General features: G+C 44.6%; 1 protein-coding gene across 5 annotated transcripts in view; it reads right to left on the bottom strand.

Moving 5' to 3' along the window:
* LOC308312860 (SH3 and PX domain-containing protein 2A-like) overlaps window positions 1-22,074 on the bottom strand; it is a gene marked incomplete at its 5' end in the record, with an annotated part of 152,271 nt that overhangs the window by 30,513 nt on the left and 99,684 nt on the right. For all 5 annotated transcript variants that reach the window (XM_080759609.1, XM_080759611.1, XM_080759610.1 and 2 more), the window contains 2 exons: window positions 4,567-4,650; window positions 11,907-12,020. In XM_080759609.1, the coding sequence (XP_080615735.1) occupies window positions 4,567-4,650; window positions 11,907-12,020 (198 nt within the window). The remainder of the gene's footprint in view (window positions 1-4,566; window positions 4,651-11,906; window positions 12,021-22,074) is intronic.

Below are 22,074 nucleotides of genomic sequence, written 5' to 3'. Positions count from 1 at the left end.
GAGGTAGGCCCCCTGGGCGAGGTAGGCCCCCTGGGCGAGGTAGGCCCGGTAAGTCCATATTAGTCCATTTGATCATGCTGCTGGCAGGCTACGTGGTCTGTGTGCAACAGTTACAAGCTATGGTGAAACCTCTCATCTCCACACTTTAACTTTTGGGGTTTTGTTGTAAATGAACGCCCTACTTGATACTACAGCCAGTGTTCTGCCCTCGCTGCTTTGTGAAACAGCACCACCCACTGGCGGACATAGTCTCAGCCAGCACAGCCTGCAGCGTCATACAAAAGTAGCAAAAGTAGCAGAGCCATAAGCTTTTTAGAGGTTTCCACCCGACTGAGATGATATACAATACACGACTAAGGATGCAACTATCCAGTATTTTCTTAATTATTCTAATGTTCGAGAAACAAAGTGTTATTTTGTACTTTGTTGCACGAGTGTGATGCAATAGTGAAAATAGGAGATCTACATGCTAACAACTTGCAATGCGTTGTGAGCTTGTAGATTGGCTATTTATTATATCAAGAATAGTGAATTCACTATTTTTGACTTCAACCATTCACTTACATAATGACATGCCAAAATGAGGGATCGATTATACATTTTTCAAAGGTTAGTGAAATCAAGGCACTCAACGGGGCATTGCGATTAATTAATTCCGCAGTCAAACTGTTAAGAGCCAAAAAAAAAGATATATAAAATAATATGAAGATACAAGAGGTTTCTGCCCGACAGCAACGAAGTATGACAGCCGTGCTATAACCGAGTATACGCGGAAATAAAATAAAATAAAATAAAATAAAATAGGACTGAATCTAAAAGTGCGTATGTGTGTTTGACTGTTTGTGCATATCCGCACAATGTTTTACGTACTCTGTGTAGCTCGGCCGTAAATCACATTCATGGTTATAATTGTTTTTCTTGCCCATTTCTGCTCTACACAACGTGTGTTAGTCCACAGTAGAACATAACGTATACCTCATGTGATCTGTGTGTGTCTCCGTACGTCCGTAGGGAGTGCTCTGATTAATGATCTTATCGGATAATACTTCGTGTTCTCTGCTGGTCTGGGGTCTGTGGCACAGCTCGAATCAGCCCACATTATCTTTGCTTGTTTGTATCAAAGTTTGTATCAATATTTTCAATAAAAACATTTTTTTAAATTGTTTGCAACACGTCGCATCGTGACACGTTGTGAGCTTGTACAGTAGATCGGCTATTTTCACTACTTTTTTGCAACACTCATTTAGGCGTGTTTAACCCATAGACGTGAACCCCTTTTGGTGTTTTAACTAAACATTATGTTATACTTTAGCTATTGAAAAATAGCAGATCTACAAGCTCATAGCGCGCCACCGAGTGGCGCGCTACGAGCTTGTAGGTCTGCTATTTTTTAAAGATCGTGAAAATACGACACAAATCTTTGAATATATATTCTTTCAGAAGACTTTTTTTTTATTTCGACGTCAGGCCCTAAAATGGGTTAAAGCATGAAAGTTGAAATACTGCATGGAGATACAGGGTTTCTGTCTGACAGCGCCACATTATCATATAGGCTGACTCATGGGGGCCAATATGAGGTTAACCCATTCTGACCTGAGATCAGATTCATACGAGGTTTCCACTGGACACACACTGGTCTGATGAACCCATTCTGACCTGAGATCGGATTTTAAAAAATGTCAGTCGTTCTTCGATTTAAAAAATAGCAGACCTACAAGCTCATAGCGCGCCACTCGGTGGCGCGCTATGAGCTTGTAGATCTGCTATTTTTCAATAGCTAAAGCATAACATGATGCTAACCCCAAAAGGGGTTCCCGTTCAGAATGGGTTAAACAGGTCCAAGGAGGTACTGGCCTCCATAAATAAAATGAAACAACCTCAGCGGTCTTTACTGATCCGAGAACCAGACAGGAGCGTTACGGAACGTCTGAGAAATGTCTGGATGAGAAATTGATGACTCGACAGACAGTACTACTGTACTGTATGGCAGCGATTTCCAACCTGTGGGCTCCGGCGAGCCGTGAGGATAGTGCAAATTGGCTCCCCCCTAATAATAATAATAATATGGTATAAAATACTATATGTTTTCTTATGTTAGCTAAGGAAACTTGTGTTTGTCCAGTCAGTCAGTCTAATCTTAATTTTTCTCCCTCAATGGGTTGAGCAATAATTGATCTGAAGTTCTGAACTCACACACGGCCATTGACCAATTAGCACATGAAGACCGCGAGGAAGCCTGTTTTGCAATTTCCCCAAATGTAAGCAGTATATTAGTGTTTTTTGTGTAAACACCGGAGATTCGGAGTGCAGGCTCTGGGTCTGGGATCTCTAGCCACTGGCTACACTTGCACACAGAGAGAGAGGCAGATATAAAGGACTTTCATTTAGGGCCTGTGTCCACAAACATACATCGTTTTAACTCATTTACTGCCAGGGGAAATAAATAAATAATTCAGCGATTTTCCTCGTTTTTCCTGACTTTTCAAGTAGTCACAGTATATTTATCTCCTATCCCCCGATCGTTGTTAAACACAGAGGTTTTTCTCTGTGCTTCGGCGAAAGCAAAAAAAACTCTTTTCGACCCTCGGTTCTCTAGTTATCGTTGAAAATTTAGCATGGCCAAAAATGGAAAGGAGAAAAAACGGAAGCAGAGAAAAAGGCCTTTGATGGTGGCAGTTTTTTTTGTTGGGTTTTTTTGCCATCACGTGATTTCCTGCTAGACTGTTTCACTGAGAGTCAAATGGTGACTCGTGTTAGCTAAGAGCGCCATCCAACGTAAACACAGAGAACACCAAGACTCGCCAAAAGCCCTCGCCGGTGTGGGCTTTGGATTGACGGTTGTTATAAAAGGGTATCTTTGCACACTGTCTTGCAAAAACTTGCAAAAGAAATGGCTCTTTTCTTCTTTTCGACATTTCAGTCGTTAGGCCTTCATCAGGATGGACAATCGGTTGTCAAAACATGTCCCTGGCAGCGGGACGGCGCTTTGAATATCATACAAGTCTGTGTAGTTTCACACAGACTTGTGTCTCTCTCTAAGTGCAATAACGACAAAAAAAAACGACAACAAATCACCCAAGAAGCCTGGCCAAAAACAGCAAACTAGACCGTTTCTTTTATCATTTCAAACGAACTGAACAAACAAGCAAACAAAACAAAACAAGGAACTGCCAGAGTCATTAAAATATAACAGCCCGTAAAACCTGAGGGAGCTAGCTTGCTTTAATTAAGCGGCGATGTCCTCCTATTATTAACGCGGCGAGGCCCGACAGAGAGGACTAAAGCTTGCTGCATGTGTGTGTGTGTGTGTGTGCTGTGGGCCAGTTGAGTCCAGCCCTAATGATATAAATCTGGTTTAATATGATCCAATTATTTTCGCTGCACAGCGTGAGGCGAAGAAAAAGTCCAAAGAGTGTCGGGTTGGAAGATTCTAGCGTTTTTACTGTGGGAGCTGAAAGGCTCTGCAGGGGCCACCCAATACGCTGCTGATGATGCTTGGGAGGCTGGAGGCCTGTCAGGGATGCAAATGACTGTTTACCATGAGGTGAGACCGTGTAGCTGGAAGGGACTGCAACGCACAAACTTGTTTCATACTGTACTGTTGGACGTACTGTTAATAGGGTGGAATCATGTGTCAGTGAGGAATTCTGTGTGGAATTCTGTCTGTGTCTGTGTGTGTGTGTGTGTGTGTGTGTGTGTGTGTGTGTGTGTGTGTGTGTGTGTGTGTGTGTGTGTGTGTGTGTGTGTGTGTGTGTGTGTGTGTGTGCGTGTGTGTGTGTGTCTATCATTATAGATATTCCACTGTTACTTTCTTAGCTACGCATGTTTCATGATAAATGTCTTTATGTGATGTATTCCCATGCTTTTGTTCTTGCTTAATGTAAGTCGCTCTGGATTAAGAGCGTCTGCTAAATGCCTAAATTGTAAATTGTAAATTGTGTGCGTGTGTGTGTAGCGAAGCACGCTAAAGCATTGCACACACTGTTCCCCTATACTACTGATTGAAATCAGTAGATTTGTGTGTAAATTGTATAATAATATGCATGTGCCCATGTGTTTATGTACAATGGTGTGCTTAAATGGAAGTGGGCACATGCGTGTGTGTGCGTGCGTACTGCGTACGTGCGTGCAAATGCATGTAGCTTGATAATGTGCTTGCCTGCTGCACACACATGTGTGAGTGTATAGTGTACAAGTGCATATGCATATGCATATCCATTTACATTATGTGCATATTATTTGCATGTGCATCCATTCATCCACGTGTATGCGTGGCAATGTACTGTACCGTACATAATTACAGTACATCCTGTCTGTACTGCATGTAGTGCAAACCATGGTTATCGTACGATTGTCGTACGATGGTGTCGTGCCCCCTCAAAAATAGCCGACCTACAAGCTCACAACGTGCCGCGGACGTGGCACGTTGTGAGCTTGTAGATCGGCTATTTTCAGCATGCAACCAAGTGTAAAATGACTCTGGATACTGGATCTCTTGTCCACTAGTCCCTTCCTATACATTTTAGTCTGGTTTCTATTCGGCCATGAACTGGTACGAGCATTCACCTCGGCTCTGTTGGCGGTTGACTATCCCCCCCAGGGTCCAGCGGCGGTCCAGCCTCTTCAAGTGAGCCTTGCGTCTCTTAGTTACTGATGAGTACGACGAGCAGCGACCCAAAAAAAAGAGAGGAAAACAAAAACAAACATGGAGGTATTATGAGGTTAGCATGAGAGAGAGAGAGAGAGCAAGGATTAACAAACTTTAACAAAGGCTTTTTTTATGTTGTTGTTAGTTAGCATGGGAGAAACTTGTCCGTGGGTTAGCCAAGCAAATGAATAACAGTCACGATAAATGGTGAAGCCAATAGGTTATATAGGCCTACATTAAAATAATAATAATAATAATGTTTTAACCCATTCTGACCGGGAACCCATTTTGGTGTTCAGCATCATGTCATGCTTTAGCTATTGAAAAATAGCAGATCTACAAGCTCATAGCGCGCCACCGAGTGGCGCGCTACAAGCTTGTAGGTCTGCTATTTTTGAAAAATCGAAAGAACGACTGACATTTTTTGAATCTGATCTCAGGTCAGAATGGGTTAATCAGACCAGTGTGTGTCCAGTGGAAACCTCGTATGAATCTGATCTCAGATCAGAATGGGTTAATACAAGGTAGAATTTAGCCAGCAGGCAAATTTGGTCATTAGCTTCATTGCCTCTATACCATGAAAACCCCCTGATACCAATTATGAGTTTACACAAAACAGAAGCAAATAAATAACAGCATATCCTTTGAAATTGAAACTACATATGAATGACTATGAATCATCATTTATTTAGTGAAAGTTAAGTCAAACATAAATTAATTAACATAACTGCTATCATAGTATCGTAGTAGCACATACTGTATGCATTATTATATTTTATTCATGACGAGTACTTTGCGTATATGTTGATGCCAATACTGAGGTCAAAGTTTGAATGCAGACTTTTGATGATTAGTCAGAAATATAAACAGCATGTTGTACAGTAGGACCATAAAGCTAAAAGGATAACGTCCTGGGGACTTTTTTCCCATTGTGGTCCTACTGTATGTATTCAATTCATCAACATACAGTAGCAGTATACACATGTAACACAATTAGGGCTTTTTACGTATAACATAGTTTTTTGAAAAAAGAAAATAGAGTAATCTGAGTACTTCTTCTACGTGTGCGCACACACACACACACACACACACACACACACACACACACACACACACACACACACACACACACACACACACAAAGTATGCCATTCAAAGCGGTGCTAGCCTTCACATCAAGCCAGGGCGAGAACATTCAGTTCTCCACCACAGCTCCATTCATACATTTTGTATTGTCAAACCTTTTCTGTGCATCAGTGGGTTGGAAGTACTCCAGCACAACACCACTAGTGTAAGAGTCCTGCCTTCAGAAATATCACCTCTATCAAAGTACAAAAGGAATCGCATAGAAATATACTGAAAGTACAGTAGCAAAAGTAAAAGTAGTCATTATGCCCAATGGTCATTTCAGAATCGTGTAGTATCTGGCGGAAACCTCATACCGATACAGTATGTCCCAAACAGCATACTGTAAGTAGCAGATCTACACTTTTGGCGCCGCGTTTTCCAGCTTGCGGATCTGTTACTTGCTGTACGACTGAATGATCAGGTAAGGGTGTGAATTTACAGAAAAGACACACAAAGAGGTTTCCGTCCGATATAGCAATGATATTATGTCGTAGAAGTGTTAACGATCAAAGAATGAAAATACTCAAGTGAATTAAAAGTCAATTAAAAATTGAGACATTTGTGCAGAGTGCAGTACTTGAGTAAATGCACTCGGTTGCTTCATGCTGTATTGCATGAGGTAAAAATATCAGGCTCTCTATCCCATTCTGACCTGAGATCAGATTTCGTACGAGGTTTCCACTGGACACACACTGGTCTGATGAACCCATTCTGACCTGAGATCAGATTCTAAAAATGTCAGTCGCTCTTCGATTTTTCAAAAATAGCAGACCTACAAGCTCGTAGCGCGCCACTCGGTGGTGCGCTATGAGCTTGTAGGTCTGCTATTTTTCAATAGCTAAAGCATAACATGATGCTAACACCAACATGGGTGCCCGGTCAGAATGGGTTATGGGAATAGTAGAACCTGGTGGCAAAGCTTGTTAGCAATTCAATTCACTACCATGTCCAAGGCTCTTCCTCTGCCGAGCATCTCTCTCTCTCTCTCTCTCTCTCTCTCTCTCTCTCTCTCTCTCTGTATGCAGTGTGTTCTGCCGCTGGGCTGATAACTTGATAACTAGTGGGCCGCATGATAAATCTGCAGTCATATGTAACGAGGTTTCCTTTCCCCGACATCAACACTCATTTGCCTCTTAATGCATTCTCGGAGGCTGCTGCAGGAAGCACAGAAACCTTGCGTGTGTGTGTGTGTGTGTGTGTGTGTGTGTGTGTGTGTGTGTGTATCTGTGTTTGCGTGCGCGCGTCTGTGTACAGTATGTGTGTGTGTGTGTGTGTGTGTGTGTACTGGTAATTACTATACTTGTGAGGGCCAAAAATGTCCCCACAAGTAATGTAGAAGTTGAGAACATTTTCCTGAGGAACATTTTCCTGGTTCTCACAAGAGAGTAAGAGACGTTTTATGGTTAAACGTTATTTTCATTTCTAGTTGGGAAAAGATTTTTGGCAGATTTTTGGCTGCTTTCAATTCATTGTGAGTTTGAATCTATTTTTGGCTTTACGGTTAGAGGTAAAGAATGGCAAAAACAATAAAATCGCCGTCCTAAAATAACAATGTCCTCACTGGTATAGTAATACAAACTAGTGTGTGTATGTGTAATTGTGGTGCGTGCGTGCGTGCGTGCGTGCGTGCGTGCGTGGTGTAGATGGATGCGACACTCCACTCCCATCAGCTCTCCGTGTCTTTTCTGCTAATCTAATTCCTTAACCCGTCGCTCCCGTCATCTGTTTCCTGTCCTTGGGTGCGTGACCCTTTCCGCGCCTCTCCTCTCCTCTCCTCCCATCTCTCCCTCTGTCCGTCCTCCTTGTGCACACTACAGTACATCCTTTGTGAATGCAACTCCGAACAGAACCGTTTGCATACACATGGAAACCATGCTATTTGTAAACTCGGGGTTGAATGAAGTGAGGATTTAATGTGTGTAATGTTGCCGTCTCCCTCCCTCCCTCACTCTTTGTCCAGCCCCCCCCCCCCCCCCTCTCTGTGTGTGTGTGTGTGTGTCTCTTTATCTCTGTCTCTCTCTTTCCTCCTCCCTCTCCGTCTCTCTCTCCTCCAACCCATCTATGCACCACCACCCTCGTTCCATTGACCTCCTAATCGAAATATCAGGGCACAAAAAGGGAAATGTTATTCGGCAAGGTAATTTCGCGGGTGCCCCCCCCCCCCACACACACACACACACACACACACACACACACACACACACACACGTGTCAGACAGTTCCTCCCACCCCAGCGAAACCAAGCTGTCACTGAGCCTTAGCTTCCAGTCTGCTGGGAGATAATGAGAGCTTGGGAGACAGCACGGTGGGAGGCATCAAAGCCCACGGTGCAGCGAGGTGTGCCAACATGAAGACATCAGGTCTGCTGGGAGAACCCACGCCAGGGATGGGACGGCGTGGTGCAGTGTTTTACAGAGTTTTCCCCAGGATGGGACGGCGTGGTGCAGTGCTTTACAGAGTTTTCCCCAGGATGGGATGGCGTGGTGGTGCAGTGCTTTACAGAGTTTTCCCCAGGATGGGATGGCGTGGTGCAGTGCTTTACAGAGTTTTCCCCAGGATGGGACGGCGTGGTGCAGTGGTGCAGTGCTTTACAGAGATTTCTCCAGGATGGGATGGCGTGGTGCAGTGCTTTACAGAGTTTTCCCCAGGATGGGATGGCGTGGTGCAGTGCTTTACAGAGTTTTCCCCAGGATGGGATGGCGTGGTGGTGCAGTGCTTTACAGAGTTTTCCCCAGGATGGGATGGCGTGGTGCAGTGCTTTACAGAGTTTTCTCCAGGATGGGACGGCGTGGTGCAGTGCTTTACAGAGTTTTCCCCAGGATGGGATGGCGTGGTGCAGTGCTTTACAGAGTTTTCCCCAGGATGGGACGGCGTGGTGCAGTGCTTTACAGAGTTTTCCCCAGGATGGGATGGCGTGGTGCAGTGCTTTACAGAGATTTCTCCAGGATGGGATGGCGTGGTGCAGTGCTTTACAGAGTTTTCCCCAGGATGGGATGGCATTGTGGTGCAGTGCTTTACAGAGTTTTCCCCAGGATGGGATGGCATTGTGGTGCAGTGCTTTACAGAGTTTTCCCCAGGATGGGATGGCGTGGTGCAGTGCTTTACAGAGTTTTCCCCAGGATGGGATGGCGTGGTGCAGTGCTTTACAGAGTTTTCCCCAGGATGGGATGGCGTGGTGCAGTGCTTTACAGAGATTTCCACAGGATGGGACGGCGTGGTGCAGTGGTGCAGTGCTTTACAGAGTTTTCCACAGGATGGGATGGCGTGGTGCAGTGCTTTACAGAGATTTCCACAGGATGGGACGGCGTGGTGCAGTGGTGCAGTGCTTTACAGAGTTTTCTCCAGGATGGGACGGCGTGGTGCAGTGCTTTACAGAGTTTTCCACAGGATGGGATGGCGTGGTGCAGTGGTGCAGTGTTTTACAGAGTTTTCTCCAGGATGGGATGGCGTGGTGCAGTGCTTTACAGAGTTTTCTCCAGGATGGGACGGCGTGGTGCAGTGCTTTACAGAGTTTTCTCCAGGATGGGACGGCGTGGTGCAGTGCTTTACAGAGTTTTCTCCAGGATGGGACGGCGTGGTGCAGTGGTGCAGTGTTTTACAGAGTTTTCTCCAGGATGGGATGGCGTGGTGCAGTGCTTTACAGAGTTTTCTCCAGGATGGGATGGCGTGGTGCAGTGCTTTACATAGTTTTCTCCAGGATGGGATGGCGTGGTGCAGTGCTTTACAGAGATTTCCCCAGGATGGGATGGCGTGGTGCAGTGCTTTACAGAGATTTCCCCAGGATGGGATGGCGTGGTGCAGTGCTTTACAGAGTTTTCCCCAGGATGGGATGGCGTGGTGCAGTGCTTTACAGAGTTTTCCCCAGGATGGGATGGCGTGGTGCAGTGCTTTACAGAGTTTTCCCCAGGATGGCATGGCGTGGTGCAGTGCTTTACAGAGATTTCCCCAGGATGGGATGGCGTGGTGCAGTGCTTTACAGAGTTTTCCCCAGGATGGGATGGCATTGTGGTGCAGTGCTTTACAGAGTTTTCCCCAGGATGGGATGGCGTGGTGCAGTGCTTTACAGAGTTTTCCCCAGGATGGGATGGCGTGGTGCAGTGCTTTACAGAGTTTTCCCCAGGATGGGATGGCGTGGTGCAGTGCTTTACAGAGTTTTCCCCAGGATGGGATGGCGTGGTGCAGTGCTTTACAGAGTTTTCCCCAGGATGGGATGGCGTGGTGCAGTGCTTTACAGAGTTTTCCCCAGGATGGGATGGCGTGGTGCAGTGCTTTACAGAGTTTTATCCCCACCTTGGAGCCCTATACACTTCACGCACTATACACTTCTTGCCTGAGGAATATATAGTGAAAGAGACGTGTTGTGAGCCTGTTGATCTGCTATTTTTGCTATATATCTTATTAAACTTTTTGAAACGTGAAAGTGACTGAAATCTTGGCCTCTATGTCAAGTTGGCAACCCCAGACCACTTGGGTAACCAGTGGCGGAGTGTGAAAATGTATTAGCGAGGGACGATGTGTGTGTGTGTCATCTTTTACTTTGTCTAATAACAACCTAAAACATGAACCTTGGTTGAAAAAAAAACTAAAGTTGTCCTCTAAATACAAACACTTTGAGTACTAGTTCCAACCACTGATAAACAAACAATAAAAAAGGTTTGACAATACAATGTAGGAATGGAGCTGTGGTACACAGACAGGACTGAATGTTCTCGCCCTTGATGTGAAGGCTAGCACTATACTTTGCCTTTGAATGATGACATACCCGTCTATTAAAACACAACCGTAACCATTTGGGTTTGTGTGTTTTGAGCTTGTGGATCAGCTCATTTTCTGTGTTTTAATTTGGACAGTTTTGATATTCACATGAGGTTCCCACCCGACAGTGGCGATATGTAATGCATACAGACGTACACTGTGACATACTGAAGCATTATTACTACATGACCTACTGCTGTGTACAGTGTTTATACGTGTGTCCATATGTGTGTATACGTGTGCCCATATGTGGCAGCGTGTTTATGCATGCAGTGGGCCGTTTAAATGTTTGTAGGCACATGCATTACAGTATCATCTCTGTCGGGTGGAAATACCTCCCAATAATGTCCACAAAACGTTACGTTTGAAGGTTCAAATGGAGATAAGAGCTGTCGCTGCCCTGACAACAACGATATGTAAATGACAGTGCTGCTGTGGGCGAGTGTGGTTGTGCATATGCATGCGTGCCCTCATGCATGCATGCATGTGTGTGTGTGTGTGTGCGTGCGTGCGTGTGTGTCTTGGGTGGGGGTGCTTGATGATGACATGTGCCATGTAAACAGTCAGACTAAACAGTGGAGAACAGGAGGCCCTGACAGAAGGAGGCTCTCTGCAGACGGCAGCCTCCCAGGGGAGCTCGGAGGAATTTCCCCGAGTGCCAAAATATCCGCTCCGCTCCGCTCTGCACTGTGCACATACAGTACAGAGGTTCTGGTTGGAGCAGAGGGCCATTTGGCTGCGACGGAGACGGAGATGTGTGTCTGCACTGCAGAGACCCGTGACTCCAGATCTGGGTTTCTAGTGTGTGTGTGTGTGTGTGTGTGTGTGTGTGTGTGTGTGTGTGTGTGTGTGTGTGTGTGTCTACTAGTATTACTATATTTGTGAGGGCCAAATGTCATGACAAGTATAGTTGAATTTTAGAAATAGAAATAAGTTCGCTGGTTCTTACAAGATACATTGTTTTGTGAACTATAAGCTGTACGATGTGTGTTGTGAGAAGTATAGGTGAGAAGTTTTAGGCATAAAAATGGCAAGAAATAAGGACGTTTTCACCATTTTACCCACCAATGGTAAGCTCAAACCGACCGACTCCATATAGGGTTCAGTGTCTTGCTCAAGGACACTTCAACATGTAGACAGGAGGAGCCGAGATTCGACCCACGGATCATTGAAACCATCATTGAAACCGGATCATTGGACGTCTGGACGACCTGCTCTACCTGCTGAGCCGCAGACGCCCCAGTGTTATGTAAACAGTTACATAGTATGCCTTTAACGCATGCTAAACTGAGAGTTCCTTGGAATTTAAAAGTTTAAGAACCAGTGTGGACTCTGTGAATGTGTGCACGTGTTCATTGTGTTTCCACACACTAACCTTCTCCCGTCCTGGAGGTGCCCAGGTCCAAGTCATCTCTGGTTCCGTTCTGGGAGTCCAGGTATGTGGCCGGCACCCAGCCCTGCTCCTCGGCTGTGCTCACAAACCACCAGCCTACAGACAAGAAACACACAGACACAGACATAAGCACTGGGAACAATCACTTTACACTTACTCCAAGGCCTGCTCCTCAAACATGCCAAGGACCTTCGAATGGACATAGCCTAGCTCTGGCTGAAAGAAAGAAAGAAAGAAAGAAAGAAAGAAAGAAAGAAAGAAAGAAAGAAAGAAACTGGCACAACTCTCTTATTAACTTAATTTGAAATTCATTTTCTCATGATTTATGTTACTTTATATTTACATTTGCAGATTTCCCATTGATATATTTTAATAGGCCCCCCCATGTCGAGCCCTGTCGGCCCCCACTTTGAAACCCTGTGGCCTAAAGTTACAGCAGGAGGAAACAGTGCTGTACTTGGACTCAACGCTTGTTTCTAAAGTTACAGCAGGAGGAAACAGTGCTGTACTTGGACTCAACGCTTGTTTCTAAAGTTACAGCAGGAGGAAACAGTGCTGTACTTGGACTCAACGCTTGTTTCTAAAGTTACAGCAGGAGGAAACAGTGCTGTACTTGGACTCAACGCTTGTTTCTAAAGTTACAGCAGGAGGAAACAGTGCTGTACTTGGACTCAACGCTTGTTTCTAAAGTTACAGCAGGAGGAAACAGTGCTGTACTTGGACTCAACGCTTGTTTCTAAAGTTACAGCAGGAGGAAACAGTGCTGTACTTGGACTCAACGCTTGTTTGCACCTTGTGATTTAAGGCCAATCATGGAAACCAGCAAAGGAAGCAATACGTCGTCCATGCTGCTCCCCCATCTGCAGTACAGTTTATCTCGTAGGCCTAGGTAATAAGCCCAGGTGCAAGCTTTGGCACGGGACGTTCGCCTTCATTTATTAGGTGCAAATATTTCTATTGCTCTGGGTCGTCTTTCTGTTCTGTACAAGATCTGAGATGGGGTAATAATGGCGGGCTGGAGGTTTCACCGACTTGGAAAGCTCTCCTCATGGCTAAAGCAGACTTCATGTTGAAAGGGAGTGAAGACACAGGGGAGCTGAGGACGGGATCTGGAGCTTGAAGCAGCAGACTCATAGATCAACAGCGTCTGAGAGTTTGGGAGGTGCTGCGCTGGCGGAAAATGAAGGAAATTTCATGCAAGCTTTGACTAAAGCAACGATTTGTAAGATTTATGTCATAACCCGGGATTCGAACCCGGGTCCCCCCCACGTCCGAGGGCTGACATTTCTATTGCTGAACTAAGACGGAAAATACACTTGTCAATCAGTAGTGTCTAAATTTGAGTAGGGAGACAGACGAATACAAACACAGTAGTTGTGTTCTTTATATTGTATTTGCACACTCTATAAAGTTGTGTTCACTAAAAGAAAAATCTAATTTGCAACTTTAGGTTTTCTCGCACTTCATCTTTGTCAGTCTGCCTGCTGCTCTCTCCTCCCTCCCAACTTTTTCTTAAATTGTCTCGTACAGTAGTATTACAGTACAGCATAGTATTCAACATGATAACTGTATGTTTGCAACCAAAATGTGCTGCTGTTGAGGAGGTGACAGTTGGAACCGTTTGTGTCCCTGGTTTAGTGCTTAAGGACATGTACCCATAAATCCCTGCACGCATCAATTAGCAAATGCTGAGTTTGTGCATCATGGCTGCTCTTGGAAAACATCCGACGAGTCTTGCCAATTCTGCAAGAATGCTGAATCGTGCCACAGATTTGGCCTGATCACCTCTCTCCTCTGCATTTTAATCGGTTCCAAGTCAACAGCGAACCTGACTTTCATGGAGACAGTGCAGGCGTTGATTGGTCAAAGTGACGACTATCTGTGGCCCTATCTGTGCATGGTCTAAATCATGCTGAACTATGAAGCCGGAATTATACGATATAATATAATCCTGAGGCAAAAATAGCCGATCTACAAGCTCACGGTTTTCACAGTGGCAATAATAATGCACAATGCAGAGAGGCTAATTACACTGTATGACTCAGCCCGGCGCTGGCATGTGTGATTCCTAAAAGAGCCGTGGTTGTTTGAAACATTCCAAAGGCACGCCGAGCATGTCCTCCAGAGCGTTAGGGAAGGATGCGGCCCACCCGAACATTAAACACTATGTGAACCTGAGCGTGTCAGTAGTAGTGCTTTCAAGATGTCGGGCCAAGAGGTAGGACTAGAGTGAGGTGTGTGATTCATTTATTTAGATGTCGGGCCAAGAGGTATAGGACTAGAGTGAGGTGTGTGATTCATTTATTTAGATGTTGGGCCAAGAGGTAGGACTAGTGAGGTGTGTGATTCATTTATTTAGATGTCGGGCCAAGAGGTATAGGACTAGAGTGAGGTGTGTGATTCATTTATTTAGATGTTGGGCCAAGAGGTAGGACTAGTGAGGTGTGTGATTCATTTATTTAGATGTCGGGCCAAGAGGTATAGGACTAGAGTGAGGTGTGTGATTCATTTATTTAGATGTTGGGCCAAGAGGTAGGACTAGTGAGGTGTGTGATTCATTTATTTAGATGTCGGGCCAAGAGGTATAGGACTAGAGTGAGGTGTGTGATTCATTTATTTAGATGTTGGGCCAAGAGGTAGGACTAGTGAGGTGTGTGATTCATTTATTTAGATGTCGGGCCAAGAGGTATAGGACTAGAGTGAGGTGTGTGATTCATTTATTTAGATGTTGGGCCAAGAGGTAGGACTAGTGAGGTGTGTGATTCATTTATTTAGATGTCGGGCCAAGAGGTAGGACTATAGGTGTGTGATTCATTTATTTAGATGTCGGGCCAAGAGGTATAGGACTAGAGTGAGGTGTGTGATTCATTTATTTAGATGTCGGGCCAAGAGGTAGGACTATAGTGAGGTGTGTGATTCATTTATTTAGATGTCGGGCCAAGAGGTAGGACTAGTGAGGTGTGTGATTCATTTATTTAGATGTCGGGCCAAGAGGTAGGACTAGTGAGGTGTGTGATTCATTTATTTAGATGTCGGGCCAAGAGGTAGGACTAGTGAGGTGTGTGATTCATCTATTGAAGCTGGAAACTCTACACAGCTCAAACCATCGATATACCGTGGCTGTCTGTCTCCGCCAGAAACCTCCACATATCTCCACATTTTGCTTCCGGAAACCTCTTATCTCCACCTTTTGTGTCTGGCTTCCGGAAATTACGGCATGTGGCAGCCAAGTCTATGGCCTTATAATGTATGTACTTACTGTAGTACTTGATCATATGTACTACAGCGTCACACACCGTGACGTGTTTTTCGAGCTTGCGGATCTGCTACTTTTGCTATTTTTTTTATTTGAATCCTGAAAAGTACAACAGTTTTGGACATATGCGGTTTCCCACCCGATAGCCCATTCTGAACGGGAACCCCTTTTGGTGTTAGCATCATGTTATGCTTTAGCTATTGAAAAATATCAGATCTACAAGCTCGTAGCGCGCCACCGAGTGGCGCGCTACGAGCTTGTAGGTCTGCTATTTTTTTTTAATCGAAGAACGACTGACATTTTTAGAATCTGATCTCAGGTCAGAATGGGTTCATCAGACCAGTGTGTGTCCAGTGGAAACCTCGTATGAATCTGATCTCAGGTCAGAATGGGATGGAGACAATGTATATGTTCATACAGCAACGGTTGTTGCACATTGGAGCGATGTGTCAACGTGGCCTCAATATTGGCGAGGGCTCAAGCTGTGCCTGCTGGTGCAGGTATGCCCTGTGTCGCTGCTGAAACGTCATACATTAACCCATTCTGACCTGAGATCAGATTCATACGAGGTTTCCACTGGACACACACTGGTCTGATGAACCCATTCTGACCTGAGATCAGATTCTAAAAAAATGTCAGTCGTTCTTAGATTCTTCAAAAATAGCAGACCTACAAGCTCGTAGCGCACCACTCGGTGGCGCGCTATGAGCTTGTAGATCTGCTATTTTTCAATAGCTAAAGCATAACATGATGCTAACACGAAAATGGGTTCCCGGTCAGAATGGGTTAACGTCCTACTTGATCATACCACAACACCACACAGAAGCATCCATCCAGATCTAAGATCTACATGCTTGAAGCGTGCGCGAAGCGACACGTTTTGAGCTTAATGTCGACATGCTGGGATCTTTTCTCATTTTGAATTTGAATCCTGACAAGTAACAGTTTCGGGACATTATTAGATTTCCACCCGACAGAGATGCACTATATTGTCTATTGAAGCAGAAGGTTTCTCCACAACTGAACTGACAGCATCACGTCTCGCTGAATTCTCAAACGATCTCTTTTTTTTTCAAGCTGTTTCCGTTTGTTACAAATGTCAGTGCGAGAGCGAGAGAGAGAGAGAGAGAGAGAGAGAGAGAGCGTGCAAGAGAGAAGGGAGGGAGACTGGAGTAGATATGAAGACAGGCATACAGAAGGTCAAAAATTGAAAGCGATGACAAATTCTTCTTAGACCAGCAATCCAATCACCAGCTCTCTCTCTAACACAGCCATCTGGTGCAGCTCTGTGTAATGCGGTCTGAAAAGACCATCATCATCACACCCTGTTGTATGTCACGGCAAGACACCAGTCATATGAACACTCATCATGATTGATGCGGAAACTATGTCAATCTATGGCCGCGTCAGAGGGGAAATTACAGCGTAATGACAGTATTTTTGTAGTTGATCACATTGTTTGTATGTGTTTAGTATTCCCTCACTTATAGTTTGGGGGTGTTATGAAGAGCATGAGTCACAGTGTCCAGTACACAGGCATATTGGCAGTGTTGTTTTATCCATTTGGAACACTGACTGTGTACCAAAGAGACCCATATGATATAGGGGTCCATTTGGTTACATTATGTGCATACACTCTCAGAGGTAGGCAGCATGTATAGGAACCAAATTATGAATTCAAAAGTAATACGTAATTCTGAAGTGGAAATAAAGTCAGCCTGTTTGCAGTAGTGCTGCAATGCAGGGCCTTGGGATCTAAATGTGTCAGGGAGACCAACTACAACCAAAATAAGTATTATCTTATATGTTGCTATGATGGGTGGTTCTCAAACCTTTAGTTTTTCAGGACGACCAACTACAACCAAAATAAGTATTATATGTTGCTATGCCCTAGATTTGTTTTTCAGCATCGATATGTATTTGGCCGTGAACATCCATCTGAAAACATTTTGTGCCAGGGATCCGCTGAATTACACGCTGTGAACTTGTAATAGCAGATGTACAGCATGTAGGGTTTAAGTTCTTAAACTGATTTTGATGCTATATTATTAAATCATTTAGCTGGGGACCCCCTGGAACCACCTCAAGGACCCCCTAGGGGTCCCCGGACCCCACTGTGAGAACCAGTGCCACTAAAGAGACATTTATATGCGAGAGAGAGCACAGCTTGCGTGGAGCCTGATTCACAGTCTGGGCCAGCACGTTGTTGTGTGATGTGTTGCTTGACAAAAATAATTTATCAACTGAATTATTGTTCTGTTTTTCAGTTGAAAACACTGTTATTTCTGACACTTTATCACTGTGGCATAAATCAGGCTTTATCCAATATGTGTGAAGTCACATCCATGTGCAGCCCCCGGTGTAAATGGTTATGGAACAAATTAATGCGAAGCTGGATATTTTTCAAAAGGAAAAACATACTACAAATCAAAGCCCAAAGGAACATTTATGAGCCAGCAAAAACGCATTTTCTTATTCATCATTCATTATTAATGAAACCAAGCTGTGACTAAATATCACCGTCTACTATTGTCATTTTAAGCTTTGGGAGGGATTTGTTTGTTTATTATGTTCATAATTACCGAAAAGGGCTGTCTTATAGAGACTTGAATTATCACATTGAGATCTACCAGGAATACATTCTGCCTTTAAACAAGGTACATTGAGCCTTAGCTTAAAGGATGCTCCACTGCCTCCTGTTTGGAGTTCACATGGTGGTCGTAGATTAAATACTCTCTACAAAGCCTTTATCCAAAGCACTTCACAATGTGCATAAGGGCATAGAAGTGGCGGCCATATTCTGGTTCCATCGTTCCCCAGGCCCCATTCGTTTCCATATTCTGGTTCCATCGTTCCCCAGGCCCCATTCGTTTCCATATTCTGGTTCCATCGTTCCCCAGGCCCCATTCGTTTCCATATTCTGGTTCCATCGTTCCCCAGGCCCCATTCGTTTTTCCCAGAGAGATATCCAAAAATATTTATATAAATTATTTTAAGCCTAGAATCAAGCCATCCAGGTTTCATGACCATAAAACATTTGATTCTGTCAAAAATATATCATATTAAAATAAAAATAAAATATATATATATATGTTGTCACTCATATGAATTACGATACATTTTTGATATGTTGTGCACAGCGCCATAGTGCATTACATACAGCCATTCACAAACGCTGACACACATTCACTCACACACACTCACACACACACACCGACGGCAGCGGAGTTAACCACCCGAGCTAATACCACCCTCATCGGGAGCAGTTTAACGGGTTCAGTGGTCTTGCTCAACACATTTCGACGCGAGGCCGGCCAGGAGGAGCCGGGAATTAGTTTTCCCCAAACAGGGCCATGACGCTACCTCCTGAGCCGCAGCAGCTAGCCGCCAACCCCCAAGATGAGCGGCGTATAGCGTCACCTCCAGGCCGTAAAACGCAGCGCCAGCGTACTCTCTCAGCCCCCGAGAGGTACAGTATGACCGATGAGGTTATGATTCTGTGTATCACACACGATGCAACACTTGAGGCTCAGATGGCCAGATGAGCTTCAAGCTTCAAGCTGTAAAAAACCTCTGTCGGCTGGAAACCTCATTATGTCCAAAACGGTTAGTTTTCAGGACATCCAATTGAAAAGCATCAAAAGTAGCAGATCTACAACTCGAAATGCGTCGCTTCGCACCATTATTAGAGCTTGTAGATCTGTTAAATGGTGCATTTTATATAGTGCCTTTATCAAAAGGAGCTCTACATGGATTGTAATTGTACATTACATTCACCCATTCACACACCGATGACAGAGAAAACCATGCAAGGCACAAACCTGCACATCGGGCACAATTAGGGGTTCAGTGTCTTGCTCAAGGACACTTCGACACTAACTCTGGGGGAGCGTGAGTTTGAACTGGCTCCGGTCCACTCTACCCCTGCGCTCCGCCGCCGCCATTACTTCTGATGCTTTTGTGTGAGGCTTTAAATAGTTAGTGTGATCAAGTAGGGCGCTAATTTACGAAAAACCACAACAAGTTAAAATATGGAGATAAGAGGTTTCTGCCAGACAGCGACGATTATGTTAAACTACTGCAGTACTGACCTCAGAGAGGACCCAGGATAGTGAGTTGATAAAGGCAGTGATTTACGTACGAGGAAGCATGCTTTAATAAGGGCTGCATCCAGCGATAACCTTCTGTAAAATGATTCCATCTATATTTTAATTTAATTTGATTCTATCATCGAGGAGCGCATCAAGTGATGAAGCCCTTTGAATACATTATTAACAGTTTGCAAATGGTGCAGTGGTACGGTTATACAATGATGCTAAAAGGTACAGTATAACACAAAAAGCCCAACAGGCTACATGCTGGTCTAAGACGTAACGCCCACATGGGCAGCGGAGATACTACGCTTAGAGGTTCAGTCAACACCGGTTCAGTCAACCAGTACTAGTGTTACCTACCGCGAACACAGGGTCTACATTTCTGAATGGATTTAGAGTAGGGAGACCATCTGCAACGAACCATCATACTCAAAATTAAGTTAAAATCATTCGAATAAGTTCCGGATTGCAGCTTTAACAAGCATGAAGGTAGTCTCAGCATGGATGTTACAGTATGTTAGCTTCAGGGTAACCTTTTTGTTTGGCTCTCAAACACATGGCGGGCAGGCGCGCACGTATAGCCTCACACATCAATGGATTCTTCTTTTCTTTTTTTAGCGTGACCCCGCCGGGCCCGGTATTTAGTCAACATAGGTTAATGGAAGCTCTCTCTCTCCAAACCTATCTGCTTTCACTTGTAACAGGACTGCCACAGTAACCAGACCTCTGTGTTTTATGAAAACTTTCACCCAGGTAACATGAGCCTCACCCTGGGATGTGTCGCCCCTTCGTCCTCTGTTATGTTCTACAGTAGAAAGACCAGAGGTTTTTCAAATAGGCCATGACTTATTTGGAAGGAGGGGGTGGGAGGGGGGTCAGCATGAAAGTGTTTGGCTGCCCCTCTCTCCGAACAAACGTGCTCGAGTTTGAGCTGCTTTGTACAGCTTTGAAGTGTCGATTTTACCGGTTATTATGTGGATTTTCGGATTTGTTTTGGGGCTGTTTCGACCTGTGTTTTTCCCATAAGCACAGTAGAGAGAGAGACAGGAAAGGGGAGAGAGTTGGGGAGTGACATGCAGTGAATCCGCCGCCGGGGCTCGGGAATTGAACCGCAGACAACTTCCCGGGAATCAAAGGCAAAGACTTCTATGACGACTTTGAATAGAATTGGTATAAAAGGCAAAGCTCTTTGCAAAAGAAAAAGCTCCAGGTGTCATCATCGCGGTATTGGATTGTTATTATACTCAGAGTGCAGCACACACAATTGTTCAGACTATTTCTTTTGACAGGCGGAACACGCTTCCTAAAAGAATAACACTGGCCCACACATAATCTAGGCCAGCCAACATTGTAACATCGACTAAAAAGCAAAATGGTGCAACCCGTGATAAAGACGAACTCACGGTGGGAGGTGAAGCTCGGTTCACGCCAAGCCACGGTTTGTGGCGCTGTTATTTTAAGCTCATTATTATTGCTCCGTGCCGTATCTCTCCACTGGCTTTCTGCTTACTCTGCACGAAGACAAGCAAGTCGTGAGTCGTCTAGCTGCTGGGTGGAAACCTCATATGTCCAAAAACCGTTTCAGGATTTGAATAAATAATAAATGGCAAAAGTACAGCCGATCTACAAGGTCAAAATGCGACGCGGTGAGCTTGTGGACCTGCTACTTTATGCTTTATGTGTGACACCGATCGAGTAAGGCGTTAATTTACAAAGAAATAAACGTTAACCCATTTTGTGGCGGGAACCCCTTTTGGTGTTAGCATTATGTTATGCTTTAGCTATTGAAAAATAGCAGACCTACAAGCTCGTAGCGCGCCACTCGGTGGCGCGCTACGAGCTTGTAGATCTGCTTGTAGATCTGCTATTTTTTGAAAGATCGTGAAAATATGGCACAAATCTTTGAATATATATTCTTTCAGAGCCAACGGCTGGCCAGGGGGAGGTAGTTTTAGAGACCAGGATTACTGCATGTTTTTTGTGAGGGTATCTACCCTAGGGGACACGGGGAGAACATGCAAACTCCACACAGAAAGGCCCTTTCGCCAACCCCCGCCTCGGGTATGGGCAACCCCGCCTCGGGTATGGGCAACCCCGCCTCGGGTATGGGCACCGATGACGCAGAGGAGGGAACACGCCGCCAGTGCCCACAGCGTCCCCAGCGGGAATCGAACCCAGGACCTTCTAGCTGTGAGGCGACAGCACTACCAACTGTTGTAAACAAGTGTAATGCTTAATTGGGTCGTCCACTCACAGTTAACAGTCTCTGTATTGAGTTTGTGCTTGAAATGTACTGTAATTCTACAAACTGTTAATAAATATTTCAATCAATCAATCAAAAGCCACCGTGCCCCCTAGAGCCAACGTTTTTAACTCAAGTCTTTGCTTCTGAGGGGGTTCCTGGAACAACATATTTTCTTGAGCTTGTATAGGTCTGCTATTTTTGAAAAATGGAAGAACGACTGACCTAGAAACATAGCTTTTTCTGAAAACTGTCAGGATGTAGAAGACATTTTTAGAACTTGATCTCAGGTCAAATGGGTTAAAATAGACTATGGAGATAAGAGGTTCCAATAGGATGCCGTGACATGCAGCACCGTCTGTGTCCCAGACTCACTGCACTAGGCAAGATCTGCTCCTAATTAGCAGAGGGTGGAAAAATATTAAGAGTACATTTACTCAAGTGCTGTATACTTTTAACATTGTACTTTTTACGCCATTACAATTGTTATTATACTTTAGCTTATTATCACAAAACACCACAAGGTGAGCTTGTACATAGATTGGCTATTTTTTGAAA

The sequence above is a fragment of the Protomyctophum bolini genome (assembly GCF_963924005.1).
Source record: "Protomyctophum bolini genome assembly, chromosome: 3".
Lineage (NCBI taxonomy): Eukaryota > Metazoa > Chordata > Actinopteri > Myctophiformes > Myctophidae > Protomyctophum > Protomyctophum bolini.
The sequence above is the reverse complement of the archived record's forward strand: the minus strand, read 5'-3'. Positions and strand labels throughout refer to the sequence as shown.